At 39.5% G+C, this 19,754-nt stretch overlaps 2 protein-coding genes across 9 annotated transcripts in view; one reads left to right on the top strand and one right to left on the bottom strand.

The window, feature by feature from the left end:
• The window catches only part of HS3ST5 (heparan sulfate-glucosamine 3-sulfotransferase 5), a 288,867-nt gene that overhangs the window by 256,351 nt on the left and 12,762 nt on the right, over positions 1-19,754 (top strand). The window lies entirely within an intron of this gene.
• On the bottom strand, positions 3,028-12,797 carry LOC309810893 (coiled-coil domain-containing protein 167-like; the record flags this gene model as incomplete). The annotated part of the gene is made up of 2 exons (XM_082633216.1): positions 3,028-3,515; positions 12,693-12,797. The coding sequence occupies 2 exons, from the start codon at positions 12,795-12,797 to the stop codon at positions 3,273-3,275; spliced, it is 348 nt and encodes a 115-aa protein (XP_082489342.1). The 3' UTR covers positions 3,028-3,272.

Genomic DNA, 19,754 nt, shown 5'->3' on the forward strand with positions numbered 1-19,754 from the left:
TGGACAAATGTAAGTATCAAGGGTTGAGATAAGCAGAGATGGGCAGACAGAAAGCATCCAAGAAAACAAAATCCCAGAGGGCAAGAGAGGTCATGTGTGAGGATCTTCTCAGGCATTATAGGGATGGGCGGGTGATCCAAAAGAGCAGACAGGTGCATATTCACCTGCTTGATGAGAGAACAGCTTGATAAGAGAGGGTGCTCTGCCTGGGACCCCGGTTTTCCCATGACATAGTGTACTTTTAATCTAAGCAGCTAGGTGCATGTGGAGGATCATTGTCTTTAAAGCCAGTCAGTCTTGGGTTCAAATTCCTCTTCCACCATTTGTTGGCTGTGTGACTTTGGACCACTTATTGACCTTCCCCAAGCCTCAGTTCACTTATCTGTAAAATGTGGATAATCATATCAATCTCATGGTATTATAAGGATTAAATATGATTACATATATATGAAATGCCTGACATCTAGCAAGTATACACATACTTATTGATTTTTATCGTTATTTTTATTTTTCCATCTGCCAAAACCAAAATGGCTACCCAATTGTCCCTGAGAGCTGCATGACCTTCTCTAAGCTATTGTGATCTGTAGAGTCTGCCTCATTCTTTGTTGTGCTGTGGGTTTGCAAAGTTTCAGTTGATGTAAGCTAATTTCTCCAATGATGTTATGAACGACTTGGGGAAAGTCTTCCCACTGCTGAGCTCATCATAAACTCAGCTGGCACTTGCTATTACAATGCATTTCACGGCCCCACTTCATCCATTCCTTCAACAAATATTTCTTGAGCACCCACTGGGTGGGAGGCATGGGGATGCAAAAACAAAGAATAACATCTTGGCTTTCTGGAGCGAGGCATGGATGATACCACTCAAGTAAAGCATGTGAATTTTAAAACTGGAAGGACCTAAGAGATTATCTGGCCAGCTCTTTAATTTTATAAAGGTGTGACTGAGGATCTAAGAGATGACTCCGGCTTTTAATTTCTTCATCACTGATTTTTTTTTTTTTTTGGCCTACTAAATCATGTCATTTTGAAAAACAGAGAAAAGTCTAGGGTGTTTTTAACTGAGCAAGAGTTTGGAACTGAATGGTTTTACCATCTGCCATGTCATTGTGAAACTGAGCCCACTCCTCTCAGAGAACGTTGCCCCAAACGTGCATGGCATAACCTCCTGCAAGTCTTTACCAGAAAACTGACAAGAGTTCTCTCTGGTGGCTGTGCTCTGGTCTCATTGCTTCTTCCCCAGCATGAAAAAAAAAAAATCTGTCATAGAAACAGAAGTAATTCAGGCAGAATGCAAAGATGCTTTCTACTTTCTTTGCCAGGGAAGGCCAAGATGATGGTTTCCTCTGATGGTCATTCCAGACCATTGCTTTGTACATTTGAAAAGACACATCTAAGCATTTATATAGAGAAGTGCATTTGAATCAATAATATGGGACTAACATCTGAAGACTCAGTGGCTTTAATCAAACTCTTTGCTCAATACCCTTCAATACTTGATCCACAAACTTGTCTCCAGATTAGAAGGCCAAGGTGAAGAGTAACATCTCTAGTTCAGTGGGGGCTAATGAGACATGAGACATTTATTAATGTCTACAATAAATAAATGAGACATTTATTAATCCTACAAGAAAATCTTAATTAGACACTGGAGCACTGTTTGTTTCATTGTTAAAAACTACCCAATCCTGGAAGAACTGAAGAATAAGTAAAGACTAAAATAGAAAGTAGTGTTATAATTAGGCCCCCTGAAATGAAAGTGATACTTCCACACACACACACACACACACACACACACACACGGAAAGTATTTGTCACTTATTTCTCCTAAATAACTCAGTATTAGCATTTACAATGAAAGTTTGATATAAACATTCTTGAAATAGCTAGACATGTGGATACCGAAGAAACAGGAGATTATGATTCAACAAAATTCCGCCAAGAAGGCAGTTTTGTTGTGAGTTTTAGCTGCAGCAGTGTTAGTTCCGTCCAAGTTAATTAGCAAGATGACTTCATTATGATTTTCTTCTTGTTCACTTAATAGGTTCTTTCTGTTAAGAAACACTACTTTTAAACACAAGGATTTCATAATGCAAGTCCACATATTTTGGAACTGCTTCCTTTTATTTCAGTGGCACTTTTTTCAGTCTACCCATCACACCCAAAAGGGAAGCAGGGGCGATGGGAGGAGCAGGGCGGTAACATAAAGGGATAGTAGACATTTACTCAAGCTTCCTAAAGCTAAGAGAGTGGCATACCCACAATGATATGCGTGGCCAGTAATATTTGGTGTAATATTTGATGCATGGCTTTCCAGTAATATTTGATGTTCTAAATTTTGCTTTCATTAGTATGTTCAAGATAAGAGCAGAGAGGAAGAAAAGAGGGGAGGGAGAGAACTTTGGGGACATTCATTTACAGCTTCAGAAAAATTCCCCTTGCTAAAATAAGAGGTGGGAAAAACACTGCTGGCATTTTACATAGAATTAGTTACAAAGTATGCTAATAAACCAGATTGTCAAATTGTGTCAGTCCCATCTAAATAACAAGCAAATTGCCTTATACAGATGGAAAATGTGTGAGATGAATAGATCTCCTGTGTAAACTACCTCAACTAAGATTTATGAATTTTGTTCTACTTATCTATCCTATTTAAAATCATACCCTGCATTCTTTTCAACTTCTTAAAAAAAAATCATTAAGCCTAAACCTCATTTCAAAATCTCCAAGCTTTCATAAGTCCCCTAATCTTTAGCAGGGGGTGGGGGGAATCCACCTGTACAGAGTTCCCAAGAAAATGTCAATTGCTGTCTCCTCATCACTGGAGTTTCAGAAATGGAGCAAGAGTACACCCCATATGAAGTTTGGGGGAGCCATTTAGCAATGGTTCTAGTTGTTGTTATATTGGATAAAACTATTGAAAAAAGAAAAGCTATTTTCTTTCCACACATACTAAACCCCAAAAATCGTGTTTTGAAGAGAATATTCTGAAAAATAAGAAATTAGCTGGTGATTTTTTTTTTTTTCCAGCCAGGGTAGTCTTTATTGCCTTTCCCTTGGGCTAAGCCAGCACGAAGTCCTTCTGGAGACTCAAGCCCCACAGCAGCAATGGGAGGCGAGAGGGGCTGAGCTGACAGGAAGCCCTGCTCCGATGTCTGGGTCAGGGAGAAATGGCCCTTGTACCTTGGTCCTCTTGAGGCTTGAAGGGCCTCCTTGGCCGTGACCACGGAGCTGAGGGGAAGCCTGTGCTGACTGGAGAAATCTCAGGCTCACAGGGTCCAGTAGGCGTAGATGAGGGTCAGAAGGAGGGAGATGGCCACAGACAGCAGCATGTTCTTCCGGTTCTCCTGCCGAAGCAACTGCAGCTCCTTCTCATAGTTGGAGGCTTTGTTCATCAGGCTGCTTTTCTCCTTCTCCAGAGACCTCCTGGCCTCTGAGCTCAGCTCTGCCCCATGAGGTTGACCGACGGCTTTCTTCTGTCCACTGGCCACAGATAATACCTCTTGCCCCAGCTATAATGAATGTGTACTCTTCTTCACAGTGATAATGGGAAATAATGGAGGAAGCAAGTATAGTTATTTGGAAATAATATAGAAAATCCATCCAGCTCTGACCCGTCTTAGCTGTATGATGTTTGACCAGTCTTAGTTCACTTCCCTGAGTATCACATTTCTAAGTGGAGGTGCTCATAATACCTAGTGACTTAGCTTTGAGGATTTTATGATGTAATATGTGTGGGAGAAATGCTGTGTAAAATATCAAGCAACAGATAAGGGTACAGAAGGGACCAGAACAAGAAAGAATGGGGGAATCAATGAAATCCATCACTGCTATTTTGAAAGTTACCGAAAGCACATACTCTTCTGCCCAGATAAAGGGCAGCAAGATAAATAAACCCTAACCAACTTGGAGAGGGTCACCTGAACAGGAGGGGAAGTGTAATTTACTCTTGTATAACCACATATGCCTAAATGCCATTGCCAGAAAAACTGTTGAATGAATAACGCCAAAGTTGGCTAATAAGAATACTTTAAACATTGCTTCCCAACTTTCCTGCCCCTTTCTACATGGCAGAGTGAAAATCTTACTACCCTGCGAATCAGGAGCTATGTCGTCTAGTTTCAGTTCCCTAGGTGTGCATTGCATTGTTATTCATTCATTCATTCATTGGACCAATGTTTATTGACCTCTAAGTGTCAGGTCCTGTACTGAGCACAAAAGATATAGCAGTATACTTCACACATCCCTAGCAGGGATCACTCAAATTCTCCATCTGGAACTCCTGCATCTGTAAGAAGGGGGAAATGGGCATGATGCTCTCTCCAGTCCCTTTCAGTTCTAATGTCTTTTTTTCCTCTCTGCAGAGTTTCATCCTATATTCTCCTCCAAAGACTCAGGGAGTCTTCATGCTGATCTTTCCTATTCATTAAATTATAAAATAATATTTATGAATATGTATAGAGAGACATTACAATGTCTATAATGTATACACATATGCACGTCTATAACTTATTTCCTAAATAGCATTCCTCCATTCATTTATGCATCACACCTTGAGAGTCTTTGAGGGGAGTCACTTCGCTATTTGTGGTGGCATGTGCAGATATATTAAACAGTCCTTACCCTCTAAGTACTTTGTAATAGAAGAGACAAAAGATATTCACAAATAATAACATGTCAGAATCCTTTCTTTAGGAAAAAAAAAAAATCCTTTCACTTGATGGGATCAGAAAAGATTTCTTTTAGGCAGTGGTGCTAAAATGAGCCTGGAAGAAGGGATACGATTTTGAAGCAAAGTGGAAGAAGAGAAGGTCATACAAGAAATAGTATGGGTAGAGGAAAAGACTAAGAACAGGATATGTGAAAAAGTACTGACCATATGGACATTTCATGTGTGAGACATGAAAGATTAGGCCGTTAAAGGAGATTGAGGTCAAGTGTGAATCACGTTGCCAAATGCTGGTGTTGGGACTTTATGCCTTTGGCTAGCACTGTCTGTAGCGTATAATGCAAGCCATATACATAATTTTAAGACTTAAGTGGCCTCATTTAAAAAGGTAAAAAGAAACAAGTGAATTAATTTTAGTGATATATTTTCTTTTACCCAGTGTAGGCAATGTATCATTTCATTTCAACATATAGTCAATATAATCAATACAAAACATTTTAATGAAATATTTTACATTCCTTTTTTCATACTATGTCTTTAAAATCTGTGGGTATTTAACACTTGCAGCAATGTGCTAATGGCTAGTGACCAGTGACTACAGTATTGGACAAAGCAACTCTAGGCTATGGACAGACATTGCTGGGTTTTGAGGTAAGAGTGGTTCAGTAAAAACAATTTTTAGACAGCTGAATGACGTTTTAGTATGTAGACATGTATCAGATTGTGAGGATATTATGGTCACAGGGAGGATATTATGGACACAAGACAGGGAGATGATGTGGAAATAACCTGGCTTTGAAACAATTGAGGATGGACTGTGGTGGTTGACTCATGTATTATAGAAGTTTGGGAGAAATGCCAAGTCTGCACAATCCAATTGAAAGAGAAAGTAATGAGCAATATGCCAATTTACATAGTTAAAGGAAAAGGAAAACAGTGTTGCATCACCTGATTATCTTGCTTATCTCACTAGATTGGAACCTCATTTCCACAAACATCTACTAATGAACTGTGCCAGGCTTTGAGGAGTTTATAAATATATATATATGTATGTATATGTTTATAAATGTATTTATATGAACAGTTTTTTTTTTTTTTTCGATATGCGGGCCTCTCACTGACGTGGCCTCTCCCGTTGCGGAGCACAGGCTCCGGACACGCAGGCTCAGCGGCCATGGCTCACGGGCCCAGCCGCTCCGTGGCATATGGGATCTTCCCGCACCGGGGCACGAACCCGTGTCCCCTGCATCGGCAGGCGGACTCTCAACCACTGTGCCACCAGGGAAGCCCCTGAACAGTTGTTCTTAATGTAACTTAACAACATCATGGGAAAAGCAGGCTTTTACACAACAGAGAGCAAAACCTGATTTTGAACACTTCGGAAACACAGAAGAGGGAATATACAATTCTGCCTGGAAGAATCTAGAAAAGGTTCTTGGGGGAAGTGAGCTCAGAGCTGAATATTGAAGAATAAGGACAATTTCTACAAGTGGACATAAAGAAAGGACATCATGAGTAGAAGGAAAGGCATGAAGGAAATTAGCAAAGTATCTGGCATATTTTGGAAACTAAATATTTGCCAAACTTAGGGTCTGTATGGACATATCATATGAAAGGAAGCTGGAAAGGTGATTAAGGAGAAATCGGGGTGAGGGAATGTCAACAGCTAGTTAAATGAACAGTGTTCCACTTTGCTGCAGAGGCCTGGTGCATCATCAGGGAAAGAAGCCCACTTCCAGAGGTGGGCGTTAGGGAACATGGCTTTAGCTTGAGAAAAAGATGCAGAGGGGTCGGCTTCCGAGGGAGTAATATGAAGACAGTAGTTTGTACATTATAACTCGGAGTACTGACTTAGTGTCAGATATAATGATCTGCCTTTTCACTGAAAAGTATCTGACATTTCACTAAATTGACCTTTTCTTGCCAATAGCAAACTCAGTTGCATCATCCTCTCTGTTCAAAGTTTGAGCATAGAGCTGGCATTGTCAGGGGTACAATGTGTCTCTTGAAGGCAAGCCTTCCCTGTTTGGTACTCAGTATTCTAAGAGAAGAAAGAAATCACTCCTGCTTTTTTGTTTTCTTTAAGCTACAGATGATGGGGAAATATGTCTGTATTGGTTTTCTAATGCTGCATAACAAATGACTTGCCAGCATCGCAACTTAATACCGATTTAGTAACTCACAGTTCTGTAGGTCAGAAGTCCAGGTGGGCTCAACAGGATTCTCTCTGGAGAATCTCACAAGGCTGAAATCAAGCCATCAGTTTGACTGGGCTCTTATCTAGAGAGTCTGGGGAAGGATCTACTTCCAAGTTCATTCGTGGTTGACAGAATCTAGTTCCTTGTGGTTGTAGGAATGAGGTCCCTGTGTTCTTTCTGGTTGCTGGCCAGAGGTTGCTCTCACTTCCCAGAAGTTGTTCTCCAAGTCCTTGTACCTTAAGCTCTCAACAGCACATCAGATCCTTCTCTTGCTTGGAATCTCTCTAACCATCCCTTTTGCTACCAGCTGGAGAAAACTCCCTGCTTTTAAAGAGCTCCTCTGATAAGATTAGGCCCGCCTGGGTGATCTCCTTATTTTTAGGTCAACTGTTTAGCAACCTTAATTACAATCTGCAAAATCATTTTGCTCTGTAACATAACATAATCACAGGAGGAACACCAGGGGCAAAGGTCATGGAGGAAATGAAGAATTCTTCCCCACCTACTGTGCCCTTACTATATCATATCAGAATACATTTCAAATGGAACCATTTCATTTTTTCCTTGTAAATTGAAATAAGCCACTTTACAAGATGAAACAAAGACACAAAATTTGTCTATAAAAGGACAAATTTCGTCCTTGCTGAGTGACTGCTTAAACAGATGGGCAAGAAATTTATATGAGTCTAAGGGGAAACGAATAAAATAAAGGAGACTTTCATTTCTGGCAGTGTGGTCAAATAAGTACCCTGTATCACACTCACTACTGAAATAACTAAAATGTATGGTGAAGTAACTAAACTATATGTCCATCTCTATAAGTATATAACTATATCTATGAGGCTACTTGAAAGGAGGGAATCAATGGAGCCCAAAAATGAAATAAAATGAGGAATGATTAGAAGGTTCCCAAGAGAATATTACTCCGAGAACTTCTGCCAAATCCTAGAATCCTTTAGCTTGCACTTTGATGGTTATGTGGGCTTAGCTTTGAGAAAAAGCACGGGAACTGGTCAGTGCAAGGAATCTAATAAGAAACACTCATAAAAGTAGTATTCTAGAAGACTATACTGTTATTGTAAGAATGAATTAGAAATAAACCCTAATATTCCACAAGGAAATCAATTTTGGCACAGTGAGAAGACAAAATTCCCTGAGGATTCATAATCACAAATAGGTCCTCCCTTGAGTTTGGTGTTCTAATTCATGCTACAGATGTGGTCCAAAAAACCTCAAGCATTATCCCAGAGGAGCATGCCCTCAGGCAACGGGCAGAAGCAAATCTATAACTCCTTTGAAAGACTCAACTTAAACGCAGGCTTCCTGCTAAATGGGAAGGAAATCTCAAAAAGAGTGGATCTATGTACACGTATAACTGATTCACTTTGCTGTACAGCAGAAATTAACACAACATTGTAAATCAACTATACTCCAATAAAAAAAAAGTCATGCTTTTTACGACATGGTGATCTTACTACTCAGTTTGTGTTTGAATCAGATAGTGGCTGTTTGTAGTAGAAGACATACAAGGATATGTATTGCATTATTCCTAATAATCGAGAAAACTTGAAAGCAAACTTAGGTGTCTGACAGTTACACGTGTACTGCATATATTTTTAATTGATTTATTAAACTGATTTTATTTTAAAAAACAAAACAAAACAGGCTTCCTGGGTTAAATAAAGTTCATTAGAAAACGAACAACCCAGAATGAAGAATCACAGAACAAACAAGGAAATAAGACACTATGAGTAAAACAAAAAACCTCAACGGCCTCAGATAATGGAATTTTGGATGATATTGATAAATGCAGATAAATCTAAATAAGCAATGTTTTGTAAAACAGTAATAACAAAAATAATGCCTAACCTAGGAGGTGCTGAGGGATCACACTAGAATGAATATCCTGACCCAAAATGTACATAGTAGCTGGGAGAAAGTGATTGGAGTTAATGTGCCAAATTTGTAATTGGCATAATGATTGTTATTCTCAGGAATTATTTTAATTAACTGGTTTCTGTCCTCTTTTTCTACCCTTGATGAAGGTATTGTCATCCTATCAGGATATTTTTCTGGGAAGAACTGATGATCCAACCAGAGAGAGACAGAAAGGATATTAACACTTGTTAATTACTTTATACCGCTTTCTTTTCTTCCAAGCGCTATACTTTGACAAAAATCACTTTAGCACTCTTTCAAAACATATAGCACCCAAGGATTAGCTTTGCACTGATGAATGAGTATCTAGTCCTGGTACTAAAATTAATGCCAAATCTTCATAGAAAGAGGATGAATTTTCCCACAAATACTGACGGTCAATACAGCTAGATTCTATTTTGAACTCTGCCAGTCATTAGCTAAGTGGACCTAGGACTGTACCTGGACCAGGCATTGGCTTCCTCATTTAGAGAATAGAGAATAAAATAGTTATTGTCTCTCATATCTTTGCTGTTAAACTCCAGTGAAACAATGTTTAAGCTAGAGCTTTAAAAACTGCAAAGTGCTACACAAATAGATAGTAGCTTTATGAAAACTTTTTATATGATTAAGTAGATAATAGGAAATCTTTCTCTAAAGTTTTTAGGTTGTTCTGATACAAATTCACTTAAATTTTATGTTAAATGTGTTGAATTTTCTGAGTCCAACTTTGAGATTTGAACATGGTACATTCACATTTCTGTGCAATCAGTCTGCTAATGGTTTAATTCTTCACTTTAATGTTAAAATCAGCATCATCTTCAGATTATAAAAGAAATATATAACTTAGTATTATAGAGGTTAAAGGCGAGGAAAAAGTCGCTGCAGACAGAAGAATGAAAACTACAATGAAATAAAAGTTAATGATCAAAGTACCACCATACTTTTAATCTATTTGTGGCATTAAGGTATTTTTTTATATACATCATTTCTTTGATCCTCACCAAAAACAAAAACAAAATTTGTGAGACAGGAAATCAGATTTAAAAGTTGACTTCCTATCTGGTAGTTAATACTATACTTGATTTTTTTTTAATTAATTAATTTATTTTTTTTGCGGTACGCGGGCCTCTCACTGTTGTGGCCTCTCCCGTTGAGGACCACAGGCTCCAGACGCGCAGGCTCAGCGGCCATGGCTCACAGGCCCAGCCGCTCCGCGGCATGTGGGATCCTCCCAGACCGGGGCACGATCCCGTGTCCCCTGTATCGGCAGGCGGACTCTCAACCACTGCGCCACCAGGGCAGCCCACTATACTTGATTTTAAAATAAATATACTCAACTATTACTGAGTATGACAAGTAAAACTGATATTTCTATAAAATTTACCAGCTATACAAGGCAGAGGGAAGAGCTTATCCAGTTAACTTGAGCTGTTTAACTGCATGAGCCTAAATTACTGGAATGATCTGTTTGGACCATCTTAACTTAATTACCTGTATAATTGTCACCTCTCCAACTCACACTTTTCTATGTAAACACAAGATTAGAGAAGGAGAGATTCTGCTTCTGAACTTATCAGCAGGACAAATTTACTAAACTCCAGTAAATATTTAATGAAGTGAAAAGAAACTTTAGGAGGGAAAAAACATACCCTTCTCTACAAACATTAGTTACATATACCAATGAGATACTGAGATTAAGACTAATTGGATTTCATGCCAAAATAAAATTCAGTTCCTATCTCTTTCCTTAAGACATCATTCTAGTAAATGAGACCCTGAAACAGAAACAGAATTAACTGATTCCTTTTAAGTTTAGTAATTACAAATGCAAAATGAGTATCCTCCTGCAGAGAGCCAGAGGACTACTCAAGCTAACGCAATAATGGTAGCTGTGAGAAATTATGTATGCACGATATCAGAAGCTGAATGGAGGAAAGAAATGGAGAACACATTTGAAAATTTGGAATTTGCTCAAAGCTGCTCCTGCAGTAACTCCCAGGATAACCCCTCAGCACGGATCAGTAATAAACTCCACAGTTCTATGTAATTTACCAACTTTTTTCTTTTCATGTCTAACATTGACCCTTCATGGTTAACTGAAGAAACAAAGAACTAAGTAGCTTCCTTAGCCATTTGACAGAGCAATTATGAGCATCCTGACGGATACATTTTCTGCTTAATCTGCTAACAAGTGGTGTCCATTTTCCTCTTAATCTACACCCGTCTCTTCACATTCGACCTGACACATGCAGAACACCACTTCCCGTGCCCTTGTTCTTGTACCCTTTTCATTTGTTTCTTTCTCCTTACAGCTCTCTTATGTGATCATTATAATAGAAGAAAAGAGAATTCTTTGTGACACTTTTCCTCAGCTGCCCTTGGTTAATTTTTTCAGAATGTGATTTCTGTGGGCTCCCTGATGTCCGGGCAGATTGAAAGCTCATCAGTAGATTCTTTCTTAAGTGTCGGTGTCTTTTCAAAGAAATTTCATGGCTTTGAATGAGAGAATTGCTTTTCACAGTAATAGGCAGTGGAATGTGAGGCAGCCATCTTGAAAGAGTTCCAGACTATTTACAACTGGGGGCTTATAAGCACTTAACAATTGAGATTCACCTCAGGCACTAATTTCCCCCCCACTGCAATTGTCTTTACTTCCTTACACATTAATCTCTCCTTGTAAGAACACTCATTTAGTGCTAATCTGATGGAATTCCTTAGTGTAAGAGAAGTTTAGACCCAGAGGGGATTGTTAAACTCATCCCTTCCAAACCCTTTGTTTCTTGGGAGGAAAAATCAGAAGACCAGGGAGGGTAAATGATTTACCCAAAGTCACAGAGCAGGTGAGTAACAAAGTTTGAGCTTCCTGTTTTGTTTTACTTTAAAGGGAACAGAGAGGCGGGAGACAGTTTTCTGCTATATAATAAGAGCAGATTCTGCAGTCCTTGGGTCTCTGCGTTTTCTTATTTGCATGATAGGGATGCTGATACTGCCCTCTTCACCTCAGAGGATTTCCCCCACAGATCTATGGCAGGGGATCCCCTCTGCTGGAGTGTGTGTGTGTGTGTGTGTGTGTGTGTGTGTGTGTGTGTGTCCACATTATCCTTGTGTGGCCCATGCTCTTTTAGGGATATTGTACTTAGGACTGTAAGGCTTTGTGGATAGCTACCATGCTTCTGAAATCAGACACCATTCCCAGGGTTGGGTACCCAAGGAAGAGATGGGCCTCAGGGAAGACCACAGAACTTAGAGGGAGAAATGAAGGGGAGTGGAATCCCAGTGCTGTAAGAAGATATGGAGGGCTGTGTTCCTACGTAATGGGGTTAAGACAGCACCTGTCTTAAAGCCAAGCGTCTGGAAAAAGGAGACACCACTGTGAAAGCCCACAGCCTATACACAAGTAATCCATTCTCTGAAGGCTGGAGGGTCTGGCAGCAGGACTGTACACATAATTTGTGGGACCCACTACAAAATGAAAATGGACTCCTTGTTCAGAAATTATTAAGAATTTCAAGGCAGTGACAGCAGAGCCTTAAACCAAGCATTCAGCCCTTCTGAACACAGAGCCCCATGCAGATACACAGGTCACGTGGCCAACAGCTAGCCCTGTCAGGCAGCAAGTTGTTCCCTTGGCAAATTCTGGTCTAAACATCCCCAACAAAGTCTTCACTTGAGGGGGTTTTGAAGAGAGGAGTCTTTGAAAGGAAGACTAGTGCCTTTTGGAGAGAGATCTGACTGTGGATACTTGGGTAGGAGGCAAGGACCCTCCACAGGGGAAGTGGATCTTAGGGCCAGGAGATGAGACTCTGAGGTCCAGCAGACCCTGCCCTTGTGAGGAGTCTTCCTTCGCTGCCAGTCTAAGAGGATCTGGGCTCTGTGTTTAAGGGAAGATGCAGTTTCCTTACGCTTTTAACAAGAGTTGACCTTGAATGCTGGAAGATGAAGAGAGTAATGAAGCAGGATCTGTGTCCCTTGTTGCCCACATCATTCCCGGCGTCTGCAGTAAACATGGCAGCGCTCAGTAAACATTTGTTGATGAATGGTAACATAGGCAGTTATCTTGAGAACAGAATTTGGTGGAGCCCTTCTGGCCCTGAAAGGAAGATCTGAGATTCTGAAAAAAGAGGTGTCTATGGTAATAAAAAGAGGAATGCTTTGAAGTACATTAATAATACTGCAATTTAAGAAAATGTTAACCTGCCCAAGAAGGAGACTTTTAGAATCATTTGGCATACAAACTAATTATAAATTATTTTACAGATTTATTAACTACTCAAAAGATTTTTCTAAGACATGTAGCTGTACTTTTCTTTTGCTATCAATGCTAAGAATAACAGCACTGCATTCTTTCTCTTTAAGTTCTGTTATTTAAAGAACATAGTGGCGGGATGCAGGGAGAAACTGGAAGCAGGCACAGAAAGCTGAGGACAAAGACCTAGAAAAGTGAAAATAGAAAGAAAGGGATTACAAGGGCCTCAGAAGTGAATATAGTCTCTTTTGAATTATGGTTTTCTCAGTAGTGGGATTGCTGGGTCATATGGTAGTTCTATTTTTAGTTTTTTAAGGAACCTCCATACTGTTCTCCATAGTGGCTGTATCAATTTACATTCCCACCAACGGTGCAAGAAGGTTCCCTTTTCTCCACACCCTCTTCAGCATATATTGTTTGTAGATTTTTTTGATGATGGCCATTCTGACTGGTGTGAGGTGATATACCTCACTGTAGTTTTGATTTGCATTCCTCTAATGATTAGTGATGTTGAGCATCTTTTCATGTGCCTCTTGGCCATCTGTATATCTTCTTTGGTGAAATGTCTATTTAGGTCTTCCACCCATTTTTTAATTGGGTGTTTGTTTTTTTGATATTGAGCTTCATGAGCTGTTTGTATATTTTGGAGATTAATCCTTTGTCCGTTGCTTCATTTGCAAATATTTTCTCACACATGCACCCCAGTGTTCATTGCAGCTCTATTTACCATAGCCAGGACATGGAAGCAACCTAAGTGTCTATAGACAGATGAATGGATAAAGAAGATGTGGTACATATATACAGTGGAATATTAGCCATAGAAAGGAATGAAATTGGGTCATTTGTAGAGATGTGAATGGACCTAGAGTCTGTCATACAGGGTGAAGTAAGCCAGAAAGAGAAAAACAAATATCGTATATTAACGCATATATGTGGAATCTAGAAAAATGGTACAGATGAACCTATGTGAAGGGCAGGAATAGAGACGTAGACGTAGAGAACGGACATGTGGACACAGGGGCAAGGGGAGGGTGGGATGAATTGGGAGATTAGGTTTGTCATAGATACACTACCATGTGTAAAATAGATAGCTAGTGGGAACCTGCGGTACAGCACAGGAGCTCAGCTTGGTGCTCTGTGATGACCTAGATGGGTGGGATGGGGGTGGTGGTGGAGGTCCAAGAGGGAGGGGATATGTGTATACATATAGCTGATTCACTTCGTTACACAGCAGAAACTAGCACAACATTGCAAAGCAATCATACTCCAATTAAAAAAAAAAAGAAATGAATATAGTCTCTTCAGAAAGGGCGGAGAATGGAGGAGGAGGCTAAGAGGGAAGAGGAGGTGACAGACAGGTACACTGTCCTTTTCCCTGATGGCACGTGGCAGCACACTACACACTCAGTGGGCACTCAGGAAAGATGTGATTAATGAATCCATAAAAGAAAAAATGAATGGGACATGGTTAGTAGTGTGCTGGTAAATACTTCACAACCTGCTCTTGGGGAGGGGGGATGTTTTGTAGTGTTTGTCAATATCAGTTGTATAAATCCTCCCTCCGTGGCCAATTTTAAACTACCCACATGAATTCACTAAGTGTGGAATTAGGAAGAGAGGCACAATATTATCTCCAGTGTACAACACAATAGACCTAACTTAAGGAGCATAGATAATAGTAAAATGTAGTATGATAATTAGGAAATAATGAGTTTTCAATATTTATTGCCTTTGTTTTTTAACTTCTTAAATTGTGAATGTCTGTAATGTAGTTCTTAATCATGGCTTTAAGAACTAGCTTGCAAAGTACGAGCCAGCTCCAGCCCTCCGATGGATGGGCGTCATCAGATGCTGCCATTATTCACATTGTATAGAAAGAGCTTTTTCCATTTTACTTTCTTTAAAAGAATTGAGGGCTTCCCTGGTGGCGCAGTGGTTGAGAGTCCGCCTGCCGATGCAGGGGACGCGGGTTCGAGCCCCGGTCCGGGAAGATCCCACATGCCGCAGAGCAGCTACGCCCGTGAGCCATGGCTGCTGAGCCTGTACGTCCAGAGCCTGTGCTCTACAACGGGAGAGGCCACAAAAGTGAGAGGCCCGCGTACCGCAAAAAAAAAAAAAAAAAAAAAAAAAAGAATTGAGAAAAGCAAATAGGAGACAGTACAAGAAATCTCCTCAGAATATTTTCTCCTTAGCCACTTTTCCAAAGGTTTTTTTTTTTTGATACCTAACTCATCAGAATTTACAAGTTGAATGTTTAAGAGAAGATGAGTGATATATCTATTTCTACCAGTAAACTCTATAACATTTTCAACGTTAAATGAACTTAGTAGGGAGGCAGAGTTGCACAATGTAAAAAGCCTGAAACTAGCAGTTAGCAACCCCAGGTTTAATAGTTTGAGGCTTTGGGCAGGTCATTTCATTCTCTAGGCCTCAATGAATCAATGAATTTGGTAAAGTAGCAGGATACAAAATTAATGCACAGAAATCTCTGGCATTCCTATATACTAATGATGAAAAATCTGAAAGTGAAATCAAGGAAACACTCCCATTTACCATTGCAACAAAAAGAATAAAATACCTAGGAATAAACCTACCTAAGGAGACAAAAGACCTGTATGCAGAAAATTATAAGACACTGATGAAAGAAATTAAAGATGATACAAATAGATGGAGAGATGTACCATGTTCTTAGACTGGAAGAATCAACATTGTGAAAATGACTCTACTACCCAAAGCAATCTACAGATTCAATGCAATCCCTATCAAACTACCAATGGCATTTTTCACAGAACTAGAACAAAAAAATTTCACAATTTGTATGGAAACACAAAAGACCCCAAATAGCCAAAGCAATCTTGAGAACGAAAAACGGACCTGGAGGAATCAGGCTCCCTGACTTCAGACTATACTACAAAGCTACAGTAATCAAGACAGTATGGTACTGGCACAAAAACAGAAAGATAGATCAATGGAACAGGATAGAAAGCCCAGAGATAAACCCACGGACATATGGTCACCTTATCTTTGATAAAGGAAGCAGGAATGTACAGTGGAGAAGGGACAGTCTCTTCAATAAGTGGTGCTGGGAAAACTGGACAGGGACATGTAAAAGTATGAGATTAGATCACTCCCTAACACCATACACAAAAATAAGCTCAAAATGGATTAAAGACCTAAATGTAAGGCCAGACACTATCAAACTCTTAGAGGAAAACATAGGCAGAACACTCTATGACATAAATCACAGCAAGATCCTTTTTGACCCACCTCCTAGAGAAATGGAAATAAAGACAAAAATAAACACATGGGACCTAATGAAACTTAAAAGCTTTTGCACAGCAAAGGAAACCATAAACAAGACCAAAAGACAACCCTCAGAATGGGAGAAAATATTTGCAAATGAAGCAACTGACAAAGGATTAATCTCCAAAATTTATAAGCAGCTCATGCAGCTCAATAACAAAAAAACAAACAACCCAATCCAAAAATGGGCAGAAGACCTAAATAGACATTTCTCCACAGAAGATATACAGACTGCCAACAAATACATGAAAGGATGCTCAACATCTTTACTCATTAGAGAAATGCAAATCAAAACTACAATGAGATATCATCTCACACCAGTCAGAATGGCCATCATCAAAAAATCTAGAAACAATAAATGCTGGACAGGGTGTGGAAAAAAGGGAACACTCTTGCACTGCTGGTGGGAATGTGAATTGGTACAGCCACTATGGAGAACAGTATGGAGGTTCCTTAAAAAACTACAAATAGAACTACCATATGACCCAGCAATCCCACTACTGGGCATATACCCTGAGAAAACCATAATTCAAAAAGAGTCATGTACCAAAATGTTCATAGCAGCCCTATTTACAATAGCCCGGAGATGGAAACAACCTAAGTGTCCATCATTGGATGAATGGATAAAGAAGATGTGGCACATATATACAATGGAATATTACTCAGCCATAAAAAGAAAGGAAATTGAGCTATTTGTAATGAGGTGGATGGACCTAGAGTCTGTCATACAGAGTGAAGTAAGTCAGAAAGAGAAAGACAAATACTGTATGCTGACACATATATATGGAATTTAAGAAAAAAAAGGTCATGAAGAACCTAGGGGTAAGACTGGAATAAAGACACAGACCTACTAGAGAATGGACTTGAGGATATGGGGAGGGGGAAGGGTAAGCTGTGACAAAGCGAAAGAGTGGCATGGACATATATACACTACGAAACGTAAGGTAGATAGCTAGTGGGAAGCAGCCGCATAGCACAGGGAGATGAGCTCGGTGCTTTGTGACCACCTGGAGGGGTGGGATAGGGAGGGTGGGAGGGAGACGCAAAAGGGAGGGGATATGGGAACATATGTATATGTATAACTGATTAAATTTGTTATAAAGAAAAAAAAAGAATGCCCACTGCCCCATTTATATCACAGGATTTTGTGGGGATCAGGTGTGGGTCTTCTAACACGCTGAAATGTTGATAATCTGCTACTTATTCCTAAATGGTTTGGTAAAAATAATATATGTTTATATAGAGAAAGATAAAGCAAAGATGTCAAAATTTAACAATCGGTAAATCTAGATGAAGGATATGTAATCATTCAAATTTTTCAAAATACAAAGGTGGGGAGGGACATCCCTGGCGGTCCAGTGATTGAGACTTCTTCTTCCAATGCAGGGGGTGCGGGTACAATCCCTGGGAGCTAAGATCCCACATGTCTCCCAGCCAAAAAAAAAACACATAAAACAGAAGCAATATTGTAACAAACTCAATAAAGACTTTTATTAAAAAATGGTCCGCATCAAAAAAAAATCTTTAAAAAAGAAAAAGGGTGGGGAAATGAGGTTATATATTAATGAGGTTGTTATACACATATAGCACTCTGTAAGCCTGCAAAGTACTAAACAAAGATAAAATACTTTTACCTGCTTAAAGAGATGTGGTATCCAGATACCATAGCTATTAGGATAGTCAAAGTTCATTTCATCTAGCTGATTCAATTATTCAGCAATTATTTACTGAGTATGAGACCCTAAATGCTGGTGATACAGTAACGAACACGGCACAGTCCATAATCTCATGGAAGTTACATTCTAGTTAGAGGGACACACAGTACACAGGCAATTACAATTTGGTTTCAGTAGAATTAAATGATGCTGTGCTGACACATAGAAGGAACATGTAAGCCAACCTTATGTGATAAAGAAAGACTTTCCCAAGGAGCCTAAAATCTAAAAGATAGGAATTAGTCCAAGGCCTGGAGAGAAGTCAGCATTAGTAGATGTGGCTAATGTTTATTGAGTATTACGATGTGTCAAACAGTGTTCTAATTACTTTACATGCTCATGTCCTACTCACAGAAGTTCTTTGGGGCGGGCTATTAGTATCCTACGGGGACACCATCTATTGGTGCCCCAGACCCAATAGATGAGGCACAGAGTTATTGTTTTTAGGCTCTGGAAACTTTATGTATCAATAGAAAGGCCCTGATGCAAAACTGACCATGACCTATTCAAAAGAACTGCAAGTTGTTCTGTCTACTGAAGTTTGTACATGAACGTGCTGGGGGAGGGGTGGTGGTAATGAGGAATTGCGGTGGAAAGAAGTAAAAGGCCTTTTAAAACCCTGTGGATAATAGGGTCCCATCAAAGAGTATTATACCTGAAGGCAACAGGATCAGATTTCTGTTTGGAAAGACCACTCTGTCATCAGTGTGGAGAATAAACTGAGGCAAAAACAAAACTAACAGTGGGGAGGCCAGTTAGGAGCCCATAAAATCTGAGGGAAAGAGAGTGTGGCCTGAACCAAGGCACTCACAAATGACAGTGCAGAGAACTAGGTAGAGTCTAATAGTACTTTGGAGATAGAATTTTACTGGCCGGGTGGAGCCAAGGATGATTGGATTCCAAGGTTTCTGGGTTGGGCAACCCCCCCCCATCAGCAGATGGGAAGCTATTCATTGAGATACTGAGGAGGAGAGCTGGGGGGAGGTAAAATGAGACAGGGTGATAATGAAAAGGCAATAAATGGATTTAACCAAGATCTTACTGAGATCAGGACATAAGAATCTGAATCAAGTGGCAGTCAAAACCAATGTTATTTTGATCCTCTACCAAAAAATCTTTCAAAAGGAGAGTCAGTTCTTGAATTTTGGGGAAGACAAGTGGGGTACCCATGATTCTGGTTGGTTTTAATCATAAGCAGTATAGTGAATATGAAAAATACATTATAACCTATAAAGACATTACCTTTCATTATTATTTTCATTATCATTATTATTATTAATATTTTCCCTTCCTTTTATTGGGTTCAAACCACCCAAATAGCCCTTTTTATTTACCCCTCCATAAAAATGTTTCCCTCTTTTACTCTTTCTTTTCACCTCCTCATCTTCTACTGCAAGGTTTAATGGAAGGAAATTTGAGGAGAGTTGAAGTGGCTTTGTCTGCTCGCATCAGTCAATAAGCAAGTATTTATTAAGAGTCTCCCAGTGGTGATCATTTCTAAATGTATAGAAATATCAAATCACTACGTTATGCATTAGGAACGACATAGTGTTGTAGGTCAATTGTACTTCAAAAAACAAATACACAAACTCATAGAAAAAGAGATCAGATTATGGTTACCAGAAGCAGGGGTTGGGTGTAGTGGGTGGGAATTGTATGAAGGTAGTCAAAAGGTACAAACTTCCACTTATAAATAAGTA

Source organism: Mesoplodon mirus (genome assembly GCF_964341445.2).
Source record: "Mesoplodon mirus genome assembly, chromosome: 10".
NCBI classification, from domain to species: Eukaryota; Metazoa; Chordata; class Mammalia; order Artiodactyla; family Ziphiidae; genus Mesoplodon; species Mesoplodon mirus.